The 19573-nt window shown below is 37.5% G+C and overlaps 1 protein-coding gene across 1 annotated transcript in view; it reads right to left on the bottom strand.

Annotated features, from left to right (window-relative positions):
• Nucleotides 1–19573, bottom strand: part of BIRC6 (baculoviral IAP repeat containing 6) — a 268208-nt gene that overhangs the window by 92607 nt on the left and 156028 nt on the right. Inside the window, 7 exon segments of the mRNA XM_029231389.1 lie at nt 291–455; nt 2683–2900; nt 5075–5375; nt 10377–10573; nt 11971–12144; nt 13172–13339; nt 14456–14587. Coding sequence (XP_029087222.1) covers nt 291–455; nt 2683–2900; nt 5075–5375; nt 10377–10573; nt 11971–12144; nt 13172–13339; nt 14456–14587 — 1355 coding nt within the window.

A 19573-nucleotide genomic window follows, 5' to 3' on the forward strand; every position in this document is an offset into this window, starting at 1 on the left:
GATGAGAAGTTGACCAGAAGAAAGTAGACATGGCACATTCCAGTTATTTGATAATTTCATGTTTGTCACTTTCGTCTCAGTGAAGAAGCTAACTAAGAGGGAAGAATTTAGAGTTGCAAGTAGGGAAGAGAAATCTCTGTCCAGTATCTTAAATGTACCGAGAGCAAGGAGTACAATGGGCTGTATAAAAGTAGCTTAGGATGAGATGGATAGTCAACAACAGTTAAAAATCAATACAACAACAAAAAATTTAACTATTATCACTGACAATATCAACTTTGCAAATATACCTGCAGGAGACAGGTAACATGTTCCTCTTCCAGCCTCTGTTTAGTTAAGGCTTGTTCCACATCCCATCCAGAAGCTGTAGAGCCTGTTCCAAAGCCAGTCCCTTTGGCCCAATAGAGCTGCTGTTCTTCTGTTGATGTAGGGTTGTGAGAGCTTGATACTGGTGGCTTATAACAAAAAATAAAAATGTATTACTATTTGGTTTCATTTATCGTCAAAAATTTATCAGTAGAAATGTAAATGTTTAGCTGCTATGGAAAACAGTTTGGCACTCCTTAAAAAATTAGACAAAGAAAGACAATGTGACCCAGCAATTCCACTCCTAGGTATACATCCAAAGACATAAAAACTGATACTCAAACAAATACGTTACTCTTATGTTCATAGCAAGACCATTCACAATAGCCAAAGGGTCAGCCCAAAAGCCCACCAATGGCTGAATGGATAAACAAACTGGTTTATACATACAATGGAATATTATTCAGCCATAAGGAATAACGAAGTTCTGATACATGTTACCTGGATGAAACTCAAAAACATTATGCTAAGTCAAAGAAGACAGACACAAAGGTAACATGTTGTATGATTCCATTTATATGAAATATCCAAAGTAGGTAAATAAACAGAGACAGAATGCAAAGTATAGCTGTCAAGGGTTAGGGGAAGGGAAAAATGGGGAACAAATGCTTATATTTAAGAATAGATAAATGGGGACTTCCCTGGTGGCGCAGTGGTTAAGAATCCACCTGCCAATGCAGGGAACATGGGTTCGAGCCCTGGTCCAGGAAGATCCCACATGCCGTGGAGCAACTAAGCCCATGGGCCACAACTACTGAAGCCCACGCGCCTAGAGCCCGTGCTCCACAACAAGAGAAGCCACCGCAATGAGAAGCCCACGCACCGCAACGAAGAGTAGTCCCCACTCCTTGCAACTAGAGAAAGCCTGCCCGCAGCAACGAAGACCCAACGCAGACAAAAATAAAAATTAATTATTTTTTAAAAAGGATAAATGAAACTTTAACAATGTTTCCCAGGAATAGATAGGTCAAAGCATTTTAGGGCCTAAGGAGTCAATAACTCAAAATTAAACAGAGAAAACAGTGAAAGGAATAGGGATATGAGCCAGATCTTTTAGGATGAATCTATAATGGTGTCATATGTTTTCAATTAAAGGAAACTTCAACTGAGTAATGTAGACCGGCTCACCACTGTTTTGCCATTGCTAAAGAAGCTAAGAAATCTAATAATCACCTGTCAGTTTACATAAAGCATGCTTATTTAATTTTAGAACTAAATTAAACTTTGAATACATTGAAGTTTTTGTCATAAAAACTCTTAAGAGTGATTACTCCTTTGTTATCTTGAAGTGTTTCTGAAGTATCAAACTAAGATTAAATCAGAAAACCATATATATTTGAAGATTTTATTCAAAGTTTGTCAAGATTTCCAGTTAAAGATAGATTTGTTTGGAGACTGGCTAATATCAGAATCACTGAAATTATTTTCCTAAATTAAGGGTTGAACAAGGACTACTTTTCCTAATAATTTATCTTCTTCCTTCTTATTTGGTGTCATTTCCTAAAACAGTCTCTGTTAGGTGATGCCTTGATATTTTTTCCATTGAGCTATTGTTCACTGTATTCCTTCTTTTTTATTTTTGCCACGGTCAAAAAAAAAAAATGTTAATGAAATGCCGTATTTTCTACTCTGTGAGAGGTAAACATGGACAGATGCTTCAGTTTATTAAAGTCTAACCAATAACTGAATTTCTAAAAAGTTTTATATATTTTATGAGCTGCCTTACACATCTTTTCCAGATTTATTTATAGATATTTTCTTTTTCTTTTGGCCGTGCCACCCAAAGGATGTGGGATATAGTTCCCCGACCAGGGAATGAACCCGTGCCCCCTGCGTTGGAAGCACAGAGTCTTAACCACTGGACCCCCAAAGGAAGTCCGACATTTTCTATTTTTGATACTATTCTAAAAGACATCTTTAAAAAGCTCATTTGGGACTTCATTGGTGGCGCAGTGGTTAAGAAACCACCTGCCAATGCAGGGGACACAGGTTCAGTCCCTGGTCCGGGAAGATCCCACATGCGGCGGAGCAACTAAGCCTGTGTGCCACAACTACTGAGCCTGCGCTCTAGAGCCCGTGAGCCACAACTACTGAGCCTACGTGCCACAGCTACTGAAGCCCACGCACCTAGAGCCTGTGCTCCACAACAAGAGTAGCCACCGCGATGAGAAGCCCATGCACCAAAGGGAAGAGTAGCTCCCGCTCCCCTCAACTAAAGAAAGCCAACACGCAGCAACGAAGACCCAACACAGCCAAAAATAGATATAAATAAAATGACACCTTCTTTAAAAAAACAACAACAACAACTGAACCTACCTCTGTTTGATTGAGGCTAGAGTTTGGAACTCGTGGGGCATGGTGGCTCAGAGCAGAGAGACAGACAAGTATGAGGTGTAGTGCTCCAATTTCCAATGCCATCCTCCGCAGAAGCACACCATCGTCAGTCGTCAAAGGTGTAGTGCTAAACAAGCTACGAAGGACATGGAAAGGAAGGGTTGGGAGCACATTGGCTGATGGAGATTGCAGGATATGACCTAGATTAAAAGGAGAAGAGAACTCAAAATTAAAAATATTTAAAAACACAATAAGGAACAACACACAAGCTCACAAATTTATAATGGCAATGTAATATAAAATTATATCATTATACTTATTAGAAAGTAACCACAAAATATCAGAAATAGTGATATCTTAATCTTTAATAATAAAGTGTCTAGAAAAGCTCAGTAAGAAGACATCAGATACATAAACTCCAAAAGAAAGTTGAAATATACTCATATGATATTAGTTACAGACTGTCAAAATTATTATAATCTAGAATTTAAGCAAAAACTAACAACTAAAAAAGAAGCATTAAAAGTTTCTTACAAGAGTATGAAAGTAACTGCTTGCCTTGGAAGTAGTTTCAACCATGAATGCAAGAGTGTAACAATTTTGTTTTGTTTGCAATAAAGTTTTGTACTATGTTCTAGCTAGGGAGGAGCCTTAAATGTAAAAAAACAAAACAAACAAACACCCACTCCTAAATGAATGGGAGATGAGACTACTGTAAAAAGGTATGTCCGAATTATGCTTTTTAATAAACATTCATTGTATATTCACTAGAAATAGTTTGAAATGACCTAAAGACAATTCTTTTTCCTTTTCAGTTTAGCGTTACACCTAGTATCTCATAATAGAGTCCTAAAATACTGTGGTTCTTATCCCTCTAGGTACTTAAAAAATCAGATAAAGCAATTAGAAATTCCTGAGCTATTAAAATAAGTATATACAATTTATATATGAAACCAAACAAGCAGGACTTATTTAGTATATAGACACTGTAATTTAATAACAATTATTACAAAAACATTTAAAATTATGTCAACATTTTTGAAGAATTCCATCAATATGAAAATACAAAAGAAAAAGTCCATGCAATTAATATTCAACAGCTTCAGAGTTATAGGATTCACGAATAAATTCATATAATTTTATTGGATTATATATACTTTGTTGTACAGGGTTTAAAAGTGTATACTTTCTAAACGGCATGTGAAAGATATCACCTCTAATCAAAACCACATGAGTTTAAAGTAAGATTAAAAAATACTAATTATCAAATGTAATGGTAATTGAAGAATTAGAGGTAAACCAAATGAAAATGTACTTGCTAGGCTACCCTATGATTTTTCTTTGTTTCTTCTATCAACACAACTGCCAGCCCAATGGAAATAATCACCATAACTTTCTATTATTATTCTCTATTATTATATTATGAAATAGATTATCATATAGTATATTGTTATAATATTTTCTTCATTCTGTTCTCTCTTTTTTTTTTTTGTGGTACGGGCCCAGCCCCTCCGCGGCATGTGGGATCTTCCCGGACCGGGGCACGAACCCGTGTCCCCTGCATTGGCAGGCAGACTCTCAACCACTGTGCCACCAGGGAAGCCCCATTCTGTTCTCTTTAATCTAAACATTGCTACCAGATTCACTGAAGAATTCTTTAAAAAGATTCTCATCATATCACTACTTCACTTAACATATTTTAATAAATTTTAATTACTATTCGGAATAAAATCTTAAGTTCTTAAGAAGCCTTTCCATGATCTGTTATCAATAACAACTTTTTAAATGAGTTCTCAGTCCTGCTTTATGCAAATTTCATCAGCCAACTTATCCCCTCTCATATAATATGAGCATATAAACACTGCTCAAATCATTCCTTCTTTCTGAAATAACCATTCTCAACCTACATTGACAATTTCCTTCAAGGCCCCACTAAAAACTACAATGCTGTTTTATTCACATTGCTGGGTAGTAAGGAAATGAGCTCACACTTGTAAGCCTCCATAATACTGTACTTCTCTCAAGGCTTTTATAACTTGCTAAGTCTATTATGTGTATATACATTCCTCATTGCTATTACTGGAAAACATTAGCTACTTGATGGCAGGATCTAAATACCTGCTTCATCTTTAAATGCCTCCAACGATGCCCAGCAGTTTTGTAAGCACTCAATATATAACTTTTGAATGAATAAAGAAGTGAAAATGAAGCTTCTTTAGGATTTATTATATCTATTATTGGAACTAAGTTGCCAATAAGAAATTATCTAGTAGCTAAACTATGAAATAAATAAATGATGAATAATAGGTAATGATCTGAGTAATTTTACACAACCTACCTACATTAAATTTCATTAATAACACTAAACACTTACTTCCTTCTCCATCATCTGTCACTCCCAAAACCAAGCGAAGAAGGCACTGGGCATGTTTTCTTTCTTTTAGTAGCACTTCAGCATAGCCCGGAAGACGAAGAAATAATCCAAAAGCAGCCAAAGAATGGGCAGGTATGGGAGACATGGTCTGTACTGCTGACTTGATAGGTGGAGGTTCAGCAGCAATGGTTTCTGGTGCTTCATAAACTAATTCCCCTGATTGTTCAATAGTCACCCATTCAAACTGATCACTATCCTTTGGTTTCTCCTGAGTGGTAGATGTTACAACTGGAGCACTCACCTAAAGAAAAAACAATTTTGTTTGGCTATTTGTATGTTTCAACATCAGATTCAAACTAAAGACTTGAATTCAAATGATCTCCTTAAAATATAAGAATATAAAAATCAATAAAGGATGTATAACTGATCACTTTGGTGTACACCTGAAACTAACACATTGTTAATCAACTATACTCCAATATAAAATAATTTTTTTTAAAAAAATCAGTAAAAGGACATGTTTTTTAAAATGAGTTACATGATACCATGAGTATGGTGGTGTCTGCCAAGTACCTCTACTCTAAAAATTACTATTTTCTCCTTTGGAATTAGTTAAGTATCTGTAGACAGGTTCTTTGAGACTATATAAATACCCTGTTTTGCACTAAACTTTGATCATTAGAGTTAGCATTTTTATGCTGTGTGAAATAATAATTATTACAGTGGTTGCCAAATGGTGATTTTCTAATTCTACCATTCCTGCTACATTAGTTGGCACTGAACTGTACACAAAAACATTTCCTTCTTCTCCACCTATTTATTCATTCATTTATTTATATCCATATGGATTCTAATTTTACTCTATAAGTTATAATCTGTTACTATCATTTTATCTGATGCCCAAGGAGAATCAGATTTGGTCAGTGGAACCCCCTTAAAGCAGGCTTCTGTATCTAGGCTCATCTTGTACATTCTCTGCCCCAATCCTAGAATTTTTCCAAGGGGCACTGATTTTAGTGGAAACAGTATTTTAAGAAGAAGATATGGAATATAGGTATGTACACACTGCTGGGGGTAGTCTGATTCCATGCCCTATAAGCAAACAAGTCTAGGAAAAAATATATAGAAACATGTATATCTGTGACTACATATATAGACAAAATTTCTAGCCTGTACTCTTCCATATGCCATGGTCATGAAAAACAAAGGTAACAGAATTGTTACAGGTTACAGGAGACTAAAGAGACAACTGAATGCAATATATGATCCTGAACTGAATCTCTGACGATTACCTCCCTCAAATCATGCAAAAGAAATTGAATTTTTTTCCTTTTGCCCTTGAGAACATTAGTGGGACAACTGGCAAAATGTGAATAAGATCTGTCCAGTGACTTATTTTACTGTTAACCACAGGTAACATTTTCTTATTTCTTTGCACGTCTGGTAATTTTTCTATTATACACCGTACACTGTTGATGAGATGTTGTAGTAACTCTTAGTTCTATAATCACACTCTGCAATGTGTTCAGTTTTATTTTAGAAAATAGTTAAATTACTGATAGGTCACCTTGAGGCCTTCTGTAAATTTATTAGGAGAGTCTATTTTGGTTTTGCTCTTATTTCTCAAGTGAATCCCTGATTACCGGGATGCCATCTATACTCTTAATGTGTGACTCATTTGCAATTCCAATACAAAAGCCAAGATTTTTACCTCTAACTTGGAAGGAACAGAACTGCAAATTGTCTCCTCCATGCTGGATAGACGCTGAAATCTCTGGACAGCTCTTTCACCCTTCTAGTTTTCCCTCAAGAATCCTATGTATCCATAATTCAGGGGCCAGCTATTGTTGTACAGAAATTCATGTGCAGAATTCCTGGAGCTCCCCCATCTGTGGCTCCCTCCTTTCTGAATTCCTCCCCTTTTAATGTCCAGCCAGGATGGAAGAACCAAACTCCTCTGCAGCTTTTGCATGAGTTCTACCATCCTACCCCACAGAGACTGAGGAGTACTCTCAGGAGAAAAGTCACGTAGACACTAATCTCACCCAATGTGGTTCCATTCTTTTTGTGTTTAAATCCTCTTCAATATGTGCCTACTTTTAGTCGCTCTCCAGAGCCTTTCAACATTTTTTTTTTTAAATAGTCTGTCCAGAGTTTATATATACAGGAGAGTTAATCCTATACCTGTTATTCTGTTTTACCAGTTCACCTTTTAAGGAAAGAGTAGTAATGGTTGAGGGAAATATACAAAATTTTCTTCACTGGGTATACAATTCTAGGATGGCAGATTTTTTTTCTTTTTACATTTCAAAGATGTAATTCCCTGGCTCCCAAGGTTTCTGATGAAAGGTTAGTTGTCAGTATTATTGTTACTGTTCTGAAAAGAAATGAGTTGACTGCTTTTTTGGCTGGTTTTAAGCTCTTCTCGTTTTTGTTTTAAGCAGTTTATCATAATGTTCTTAGACATGAATATCCTGCTTGGGGTTTACAGAGCTTCTTGAATTTTGGATTTAGGTTTTATATCAGTTCTGGAAATTTTCTTCCTTTCTGTACTGTTTCTGTCCCTGTTTCAATCCACTCTTTTTCTGCAACCATAAATTCACATCAGAATTTTTCACTTCTAGCTACAAGTCCATATAGCTCTTATGTTCTTTTCATTCCTTATACATTCCATGCTTCAGTTTGGATGATTTCTTTTGACGCATCTTCTCTATCACTAATTTTGTAATTTTTAGTGTTTAATCTGTAGAAAAATCCATCTAACAGTTTTCTTAATATGAAGTACTAGAAATTCCCAACCCATTCTACAAGATGGTATTACCCTGATACCAAAATGAGACAAAAACATCCTAAGAAAGTACAGACCAAAATCTGTATTCATTTCCTATATGGTAAGCTGTAACACATCACCACAAACTTACTTAAAACAACGCAAATTAATTATACTAAAGATCTAGAGGTCAGAAATCCAAAAAGAGTCTTATGGAGCTAGAATCAAAGCTTTTGATCCTACATATCAAGTGTTCCTTCTGGAGACTCTCAGGGAGTGTGGGTTCCTTGTGTTTTCCAGCTTCTAGAGGCTATTCACATTCCTTGGCTTTTGGCCACTTCATTTGAACCTCTGCTTCCACAGTCACATCTCCTCTTTTGACTTTGCTACCATTGTCACACAACTTTCTCTATTCTTGGCTTCTGTTTAGATGGCTGAGGGGATCCATGAATAATATGACTGGTCTCTTCAAATAGCACTCTGTGTGACTGAATGCACTAGCATCTTGATTTTTCTGAGGCACCAGCAAAGGTTGAACAGCCACATCTTTGGCTTTTTCTCCAGAGCATGCTTTTCTGACAGCAAATCTCTAATTTTAGCATCTTTTGCAATCTGGATAGACTGAGAATTTCTCAAATTGTCAAGTGATAGTTGCTTGTTGCTCAACAGTTCTTTCCTCTCACATTTTACTATTAGCACCAAGAAGAAAACAGGTAACTTCACACTCGGGTTGGAAATTCAACTAAATATCCAAGTTCATCACTTACAAGTACTGCCTTCCACATTCAGGACATAAATATGCTAGGATTTCTACCAATAAAAGACAGGGATACCCTTTCCTCCAGTTTCCAATAACATGTTCCTCATTTCTTTCTAAGCTGCACCATTAGTACTTTTAACATCCATATTTCTACCAACAGTCTGCTTAAGCCAATTTAGGTATTCTCTATGATACACAGGTTCTCTCTACCGTGATCCTCACTTTCATCTGGGCCCTCACTTTCATCTGGGCAAAGGCTTTCCATCCATAGTTCTACTAGTCATCTGTTCAAGGCAATCTAGACCTCTTTTCATCATGCTCCTCAAAATTCTTCCACACTCTGACAACTACCCAATTCTAAAGCCACTTCCACCTTTTAGGTATTTATTACAGCAGCACCCAATTTCCACTCAATATAATATAATAAAGCATACTGAATACTGAATTAGGGAAGTCATTTTCATTGAACAACAATAATCTTGAGAATGTCGAAGTTTTTTCCATTTCAAACTTTTGGCTGTATCATTACATTTTCTAGGAAGAAATAAAATTTTAGTCATATTTTTCTGTGACAGTCATCTTATATCATGGTTATATTATCTTAAAATAAAAATAGCATAAGCTCTTTGAATAGCAGGTTAAGTAATAACCATTTACTGAATAGGTATTATTGTGGATTGAACTGTATCCTCCCAAAGATATGCTCAGGTCTTAACCCCCAATACCTGTGAATGTGACCTTATTTGGAAATAGGGTCTTTGCAGATGTAAGCAATTAAGAGATGAGGTCATAATGGCTTAGGGTGGACCCTAAATCCAATGACAGTGTTGTTATAAGGAAAGGGAGATACAGAGACACACAGATACACAAAAGGAAGATGGCCAAGTGAAAAGGCAGGCAGAAACTGGAGTGATGCAGCTACAGACCAATGGATGCCATTAACTGCCAGCAATAACCAGAAGCTAAGAAGAGGCAAGGACGGATAATCCCCTAGAGCCATCAGTGAGCATGGCTCTGGTGACACCTTGATTTCAGACTTACAGCCTCCTGAGCTGTAAGAAAATTAAATTTCTGTTGTTTTAAGCCACCCAGTTTGTGATACTTTGTCACAGCGGCCCTAAGAAACTAATGCAAGCATACACACACACACACACACACACACACACACACACACACACACACACCCAAGTAGATAAAATTAGAGAGAATAATTCCCCTACCTCAATCAACAGAAATAAAGAGCTTGGTATTTACAACTCTCCACGCATCACACTCCCCCCTCATTAATAACAGAACATCAAAAGTACACACCTCAGTGACAGTAACATCAATGAACAGGGGAAGAGGTTAAATTAATGTTTTAAAAACTACTTAAATGGAAATGGCACTTAAAAAGGAATAAAAGTTAAGCCAAAAGACATAGTGTATTTGGGTAGAAGTATACACTACTATTTCACTCTCCCATTTCCAGTAATATCCATAATTAATATCACACCTTAGGAAGCACAGGAACAAAAATGTTACAGTGTGATGACCATGAAATCAAAGTAATGCTACAGTGTGATGCCCCTGGCAAATCTGCCTGGTCTTCAACATTTCTTTACCAAATTAATTCTTACAAAGCTCCATATATAGGCTGAGCTTTGAAAGGTTTATACACTACTCAAAGACTTTAAGGGAAACGGTACTTCCAAATGTTAACTTAAACACAAACCAGAAAACAGATGGTCTTTCCCATGGAATGATATAATTAATTAGGAATCTTATCTTACCTGTTGAATTACTTCTGGATATAGCATGGGTAGTCTTTCTGCAATAAGAGCCAGTCCACCCATTCCTGCAAAAACTTGTAATGGTGACTGAATGGGACAGGTTTCAAGTAAGGATTCATCCAGTATCCCATCCATACATTCATCACTTGGAGTGAGAGCCTCATCATCGGGACAACTACCAAGTAAATCACCATGATCTAGAAGAATAATCGCAAATAACAGCTAAGAGAGGATCTATTTTTATAATACTTTTTCATTTACAAAGGAAATATTGTTGTCATCTCTCTACTAAACAAAACAGCATAATTATCTTAAGTTATTCAGATACAGCTATTTTAGGCTAGATGCTACAAACACGTTTAGATAACTTCTGATGTTGCTTCCTACAGTCTTACTACTCGAAGTATATGGTCCATGGACTAGTAAGCATCAGTATCAGCCTGAGAGCTTCTGAAATGTAGACTCTCAGGTCCCATCCTAGACTGTGTAGGAATCTGCATTTTTATAATGTTCTAGGTGATTTTACAAGCATACTGAAGTTTGAGAAGTATTGTCCTTTAGGGCAAATAAGTAAAACATCAGAGACTCCAGAAAATATTAATGTATGTGCATGTTATGCTCTAAAGTATCCAATTAGGAAAAACTGAATAATGACAAAGACTTTTCTTACTGAAAACTGAAAATTATACTATATTGGTTAACTTCGAATCACTCACAGAGGAAAACCAAAAGTTTATGTTCACACATAACCAGACCCTACGAACATTAAAACAGACAAATGATCCTGCTGAAAATCTGGGCAAAGAAAACGTACTACAATTTATTAAAGAGTACAAAAGGCTAATAATTGAATCTTTCATCATGAGAAAGACTGACAATAAATAAGATGACACCATATCCACACTATGAAAATCATTGCTTAAATACCATTTATAGTAGTGAAAAATCAGAAACAATCAGATTCCTTCAACAATTGTGAAACAGATAAATTATTATATCCATATTAAAAATAGGCAATAAAATGCACATTTATATTTAATTGAATATATAAAAATAAAAAGGTAAGAAAATGTATGATCCCACTTTTGTTTAAGGTAAAAAATGTTTATGAGCACAAAATATCACTCAATATAAATTATCAGTAAATTGGAAATTCTAAATTGGGGTTCTCACTTTGATTATAAAATTATGAACAATTCACATGGCTCATACAGAAATAATATTTTTAAAAATCAGGGAATTCCTTGGTGGTCCAGTGGTTAGGACTCCATGCTTTCACTGCTGAGGGCCCAGGATCGATCCCAGGTCAGGGAACTAAGATCCTGCAAGCCACACAGTGTGGCCAAAGGAAAAAAAAAATTAAAGCAGAAATTAAAGCATATGGGCCCATAAAATAAGTGATGCTACACAAGGAATTAACATTAATTTCCAATGGAAATAATGGCAATTTTCTATATTTACAGATAACTCAGTCATAAAGAAAGAAAAGGATCTCAAGTTGATGTAACAAAAATGTACATTAAGTCATCAGCTATAGAAATCCCTGCCTGCTCAGATTACAGACTACAATTTTAAAGAAATATCATATACATACCTTTCTCAGGGTGCAGTCTTTTAAAAGAATCTGTTTTTGACAGACTTGGGTCTGTGATGACTCTAGAACCCAATTTAACTGTCAGATCTATTGAACGGTAACCTTGAGGAAGTTTTCGGTCATATAGCAGAGTTAAAAGTTGGGCAAGCGTCATTTCAGCTGGCAACGGCTGGCCTAAAAATGATATAACTAAGTTAAACCTGGAATCCAAGAGGGAGACATTTACTTGATTCAATTTAATCAATTATTTACTGCTTTTACTAAGTTAAATTACAGGTAAGAGTTTGATTCTGACACCAATTTCAAAGCAATTTAAAAACTGCCCGCAGAAAGTTTACAAAAACTCAAATTTACTTCTGACATATGTGAACAAAAATATCTATACAAAGTTTTAATCAGTTGCTAACCAAATCCCACCAACATCTTCTGAGAGCCACAGTGAAAAGAAAAAAAAGAAACATTCCCATAAATCTGGGATTGGCAAAACTTTTCCATAAAAGGCCAGAAAAAGAATATTTTAAGCTATGGAGGCCATACGGTCTCTGCTGCAACCTACTAACTCTACTGTAGCATGAAAACAGCTATGGACAATACATAACTGAATGGGCATAGCTGTATTCCTATAAAAATGTTTTTACAAAAAGAAGCATCCGGTCCACCTGCGACAGTTTACTGACCTCTGCTTTAAATCAACAATGTAAAGCTAAGAAGTAAAATCCAGTCAAAGTTAGTTGGCAATTTGATTATAATGACACAGCACAAAAATGCAGATAAAATGGCTATCACCTTGACCAACGGAAAGTATAGTGGTCAAAGAATATGTTTAGGTAGAGAGGAAGCTTAACTGTCAGGGCTACATCTAAGAATTCCACAGCTAGAACTAATTCTTTAAAATTAGCCTCATACTGCATCCTACATAACTTGTTATGAACACACAAAAACATTAATTTTACTGATCATTTTATGGCACATTGATAAGAAAATTTAGGAAGCAAGTAAAGTGTAAAAATGAAACATTATAGTGTTAAAAGGGGTACGAAATAGGTTACTCCCTTTTTGTTCTCACTTCTTTTGGAGGGAACTATATGGACAAAGTCTCACTAAATTATTTATCTCATCAGTAGCACCTGATTTCACATCTGATTTGTACACCTGTAAGATTACTAAAATTTCTTATATGTGTTATCACTGTGAACACTACCAGCTAAGAGTTTGTGGAACAGGTGAAACACAGGGACAGTGATTATTCTGTTGGCAGCCTCTGCTCCTGAGGAAGCACTTCCTGTTTTATCGGGCATTGTCCTCCCTCTCCTGGATGGTGGGCGAGGTGGTGTAGATGACACAGCACGTTTAGATTGGGATTTCAGCCCTAAAAGAAAAAAAATCACCAAGATTTTATATAGCCAACACACTCATGAAGTAAAAGTGTTATTTCTACAATATATTACTAAAGCGCCACATTCCTAACGCCATAAGATAGAAATATTTCTTCTCATTAAATATCTATTCTCTTGATTCTACCTGTCATGTATTATACTCCATGAATAACTGGCTGCATGTGTAACTATTTTCCAAGAAAGTATAAATTAACTCCTATACTCTCTGAGATACATGTAGATGACCATCCATGTACTAGAATGTAATTTTGTGCAAATATGTACAGAAAATCTTGTGTTCTTAAGTTTTCTCTGAGATAGGATGGATTGAACCAATACATAGGTCTGCTATTTGAGGAGTAAGGTAATCTAGGCTGAGCTTTCTCTTCTGAACTAAGAATTTTGTTAAAGAAAATATCCTCCAAAATTATCACTTATCATGGTCATTTTTTCTTCGTCCTGCATCTAACAGTAAAAACTCATTTTTCAACCAATTTTCTTTTGATGATTTTTATTTTCTAATTTTATGTAATAAGCACAATATCATAAGTAAAACTAGTGAATACTTTTTCATTTTTTAAAAAAAAGGAGGTTACAGGGACTTCCCTGGTGGTCCTGTGGTTGAGAATCCTCTTTCCAATGCAGGGGATGCAGGTTCAATCCCTGGTCGGGGAAGTAAGATCCCACATGCCACGGGGCAACTAAGCCCGCGTGCTACAACTAGAGAGAAGCCCACGCATCGCAACTAAGACCCGATGCAGCAATCAATCAATCAATAGGAGGTTACAGAAAAATTCCTTAACACTTAGTGAACTTTTAAGAGTATAATTCCCAGTAGGCTGTCAAACTGAAACAAAATATCTATTTACACATGCTGAGTATCTGATTAAAATATACTAAGCTCAAAATAAGTTTAATAATTCCAGTGCCAAAAAGTAATGGATTTCTGGTGCAATAATTGTGTATTTAATATTAAAACATCATTATGCCAGTTTTTTGCATTAATACTTTTTATTACATGAAGTTCCTATAAATATAAATTGTTACATTTTACAGAAACCCAAACAAAATCAAGATCATAAAAAAAAAAAAAAAGCAAGCAAGCATACCTGAAGCAACAACAACACTGTAATTGTCCTGAAATCCATTTTCTGCCTTAACTTTTTCCTTCTCTTCATGGTTTTTCTTTTCTTTGTCATCTTTTTGTTCATTAATTAGTTTAGCAGTGATACTTGGTGTATCTGTAAGAAATTTTTTTGTAAAATACATTGCTTTTCAAAATGGTTAAGAAGGGAAGCAATAAATATCTTGGGGACGTTTACACAAGATGATTATTATCACTAATACAAAGGCAATGTAAATGGTCTGGAAGGAATGTTGTTAAGGAAAATCTGACATTCAATTCTCATTATCAACGAAAGGGACTCATCACTCTCCTTAGGCCAGGATACTTAAATTCCAATCTCTAGGAAATATTATGTATTACAATAGTACTACCTCTAGAGGCAGTTTTGAAAACCATTATCAAGAGCATTTGCTTTACTGTAGGCATAGTTCAATCTGTTTGCCACGTAACATCAATTTCAGTCCTCACAACATGCAAACCAAGGAAGAATATTATTTTCAAAATAGGGTAAACAGCCTTATTAGCAAGGTTACTCATACAACCTGCAAAGGGCAATATGGAATTCAAGCTCAGGACTCCTCCTAATGCATTACATTAGACGTGTATTTTTTTCTACAAATAGGAGTATAAAGGAACAAATGTAAGTAACAGAGGTTTCTGGTTTTGTTGTTTTTATTTGGTTAGGAATCTTAGATAAAGTGATATATTTTACAAGTACTTTAAGAATGAATACTAAAGACTTCCATAGATAGTTACTACTCTGAAATCATATTTTCTTTCATGCTTTTGAATATAGCATGCTATTATAAATCATGAAATAAATGATGACCATACAGTGATCTTATTTAACCATTAAGAAGCTCAAAAAGCTGGATGAACTGTTCTGACATTAAGAATGTTTTTCACTAAATGGATATGACTGATACAGGCTCTCTTTTTACTTTTCTAACTTAACACAGTTATGATCCAGTGCTTTATTATAATGTTAAGGTGAAATGATCAAGTGATAAAACAGCATCTTTTGTATTATTTCCTATTTTGTAGCTTTCTTTGAATATCTGAAAATATCCCTGTGATCTCAATTTCTAGAACCTCTTCTAAACTACAGATTGCCTTTAGACCATTTCTATTTTTGTGAAATTAAAAAAAATTAAACACTGTTAATACAGCAGCTCCCCCTTATCCATGGTTTCATTTTCTGTGGTTTCAGTTACTTGCAGTCTGAGGATATTAAATGAAAAATTCCAGAAATAAATAACTCATAGGTTTTAAATTGCTTGCTGTTCTGACTATAATGACGAAATCTCACTGGATCCATCCCACTTGGAATTCCCAACCATGTCATCGTCTGCTCTGACATTCAGTCGTGGATGTCAGTCGTCATGGCTGGATAACCCAGGATCACCCAAAGCAGATGATCCCTCTTCTGTTCCTCCTTTGGATGTATTGTTAGAAGGTCAAAAGTAACCTAAGCCTATGTTCCCAATGCCTATGTCATTCACCTCACTTCATCTCATCACGCAGGCATTTTATCATCTCTCATCATCACAAGAAGGACGGTGAGACAGTACAGTAAGATTATTTTGAAAGAGAGAGACCACATTACCTAACTTTTATTACAGCATATTAGGTAATTGTTCTATTTTATTATTAGTTATTCTTGTTGATCTCTTACTGTGGGCACAGTAAGAGATTAGCATATATATCATATTTATCATAGATATGTATGGATGAGAAAAAACATAGTATATACAGGGTTCGCTACTGTCTGTGGTTTCAAGCATCAACTGGGGGTCCTGGAATGTATCCCCTGCAGATAAAGGGGGACTACTGTAATAGATACATAATGCAACAATACATTTTACTTTCTCAGAAAAACAAGCAAGTAACCCCAAATGGCAAAAGGAGTTACACAAGTCAGGGGGAAATATTTAAGTAATAAAAAATTCACACAATCATAGTTCATTAGGTGGTAAGAATTTATATTCTTTATTTTTATATTACTTTGTTATCTAAGACTCCTAACTAAATAAAAATAAAACAAGAATATATATAGTGTTATCTCAATAAATGCCATTCAAACACTAAAAGGTATCACTGAAAATGCTTTTGCTCAATTTACTGCTTAAAATTGTTCTGGTTTGGATTTCCACCTGTGGCCAAAATGAAATAACAAAGACCAGATTACTGTCCTACCTGAAATAACTAAAAATTAGGAAAATATATGAAATAAAGTTTTCAGATACTGGGCATCAGGAAGGCAGGACAGTGATTCCTGGGTGAGTGGAAACAAATGAAGTAAGTACTATGATTGCACCAGCTTATTTCCCGCAATTTCCCAGACCACAGCTCAGCACAACCCAGGCATCACTCAAGGTGAGGATACAGAGATGGGAGTCCAGGAAGACAAATGCAGGTTTGGCTGCAGTTCACAGGGCACAGTGCCAACGAGGAGAGATCTGCACAGAGAGTGAGCCCCAGTGATCTATAGAGGGTCTCCTCTAATCTGCAATGCATACTGACAAGCGTTACATACAAGGAAACCACCTAAAGGGCAAGGAAAATACTTTAAAAAAGTAGCAAGGGGGGACTCCCCTGGTGGTCCACTGGTAAAGACTCCACCTTCCAGGCTTCCGTGGTGGCGCAGTGGTTAAGAATCCGCCTGCCAATGCGGGAGACGCGGGTTCGAGCCTTGGTCTGGGAGGATCCCAAATGCCGCGGAGCAACTGAGCCCATGTGCCATAACTGCTGAGGCTGTGCTCTGCAGCCCGCAAACCACAACTACTGAAGCCAGCGTGCCTAGAGCCCGTGGTCTGCAACAAGAGAAGGCACCACAATGAGAAGCCCGCGCACTGCAACGAGGAGTGGCCCCCACTTACCGCAACTAGAGAAAGCCCGTGTGCAGCAGCGAATACCCAACGCAGCCAAATATAAATAAATAAAAATTAAAAAAAAAAAAAAAAAAACCTTGCAAGGCAGGGAACGCTGGTTCAATCTCTGGTCGGGGAATTAAGATCCCACGTGCCGCGGGGCAACTAAGCCCGGGCACCACAACTACTGAGCTCCCGCGCCACAGAGTCCACGCACCCTGAAGCTCGCAAGCCACAACTAGAGAGAAAACCTGCACAGCACAACTAGAGAGAAGCCCGCACGCCACAACGAAGACCCCGTGTGCTGCAAAGAAAGATCCTGCACGCCGCAACTAAGACCCAACACAGCCAATAAATAAATAAATAAAATAAATCAGTATTAAAAAAAGAAAAGTAGCAAGGGGATGAATCCCAGGTTCTAAAATGAGGGCTGGAATACTTAGTATTCCCAATGCCTAGTGAATTTCTAACAGAATTATCAGAAGAGTATAACCTCACCAGTGGGGCCAAATTAACCCCAGACCTGTTTTCAAATGTGCTACTGTGCTTCTATTCCAATACAGTACCTCCTTAAAAGTAAGTCCAGTAAAATTAAAACACTAGTTCCTTAGTCTCACCAGACACATTCTATATGCTTAAAAGCTACTGCACTAGATAGTATAGGGTTATAAAATATTTCCATCATCACAGTAAGTTCTGCTCTAAATTAACAGCTGCTCTGGTCCCACCTAATAAAGCTTATTAAAAGCTGGTCCTAAAAGTAATGTTCTGTTTTTAAGTAACATAACTACATCTCAGAAAGAAATAAAAAATATTTATTAGAATACAAAAATATCCACCACCCAGAAAAGTAAAAATCACATTGTCTAGCAACCAACGAAATTTTCTAGGCAAATTAAAAAAGCAGGGGCTTCCCTGGTGGCGGAGTGGTTGAGAGTCTGCCTGCTGATGCAGGGGATGCGGGTTCGTGCCCCAGTCCGGGAGGATCCCACATGCCGCGGAGCGGCTGGGCGCGTGAGCCATGGCCGCTGAGCCTGCGCGTCTGGGGCCTGTGCTCCGCAACGGGAGAGGCCACAACAGTGAGAGGCCCGCGTACCGCCAAAAAAAAAAAAGCAGTAACACACATTCCACAATGAAAAAAAAAATCTACATAAACAGATCAATATATTCAAGACACTAGGGACTTCCCTGGCAGTCCACTGGTTAAGGCTCCGTGCTTCCACTCCACAGGGCACGGGATCAATCCCTGGTCCGGAAACTAAGATCCCGCGGGCCGAGCGATGCGACCAAAACAAACAAACAAACAAAAAACAAAACATCAAGACACTAGAAGAAAGCTTGTACACTTTAAATAAAGAGAAGGACATATATAGAAAAGAACCAGATATAACTTCCAGCAGATTAGATAGTGAAGTCAATTTGAAGATAGAACAATATAAATTATCAAAAATTTTAGAGCGGACGAGCGGAAGATGGCGGAAGAGTAAGACGCAGAGATCACCTTCCTCCCCACAAATACACCAGGAATACATCTACACGTGGAACAACTCCTACAGAACACCTACTGAACGCTGGCAGAAGACCTCAGACCTCCCAAAAGGCAAGAAACTCCCCCACGTACATGGGTAGGGCAAAAGAATAAACAGAGACAAAAGAATAGGGACGGGACCTGCACCAGTGGGAGGGAGCTGTGAAGGAGGAAAGGTTTCTACACACTAGGAAGCCCCTTCGCGGGCGGAGACTGCGGCTGGCGGAGGGGGAAAGCTTCGGAGCCGCGGAGGAGAGCACAGCCAGCAGCAGGCGTGCAGAAGGCAAAGCGGAGAGATTCCCACACAGAGGATCGGTGCCGAGCGTCACTCACCAGCCCGAGAGGATTGTCTGCTCACCCGCCTGGTCGGGCGGGGATGGGAGCTGAGGCTCGGTTTTCGGTCGGAGCGTCGGAGCGCAGGGAGAGGACTGGGGTTGGCGGCGTGAACACAGCCAGCAGGGGGTTAGTGCACCACGGCTAGCCGGCTGGGAAAAGTCTGGACCTGCCGAAGAGGCAAGAGACTTTTTCTTGCTTCTTTGTTTCCTGGCGCACGAGGAGAGGGGATTTAAAAGCGCTGCTTAAAGGAGCTCCAGAGACGGGCGTGAGCCAAGCACGGACCCCAGAGGCGGGCATGAGACGCTAAGGCTGCTGCTGCCGCCACCAAGAAGCCTGTGTGTGAGCACAGGTCACTATCCACACCTCC

Source organism: Monodon monoceros, unplaced genomic scaffold (assembly GCF_005190385.1).
Source record: "Monodon monoceros isolate NGI ecotype Baffin Bay Population unplaced genomic scaffold, NGI_Narwhal_1 Super_Scaffold_19, whole genome shotgun sequence".
Lineage (NCBI taxonomy): Eukaryota > Metazoa > Chordata > Mammalia > Artiodactyla > Monodontidae > Monodon > Monodon monoceros.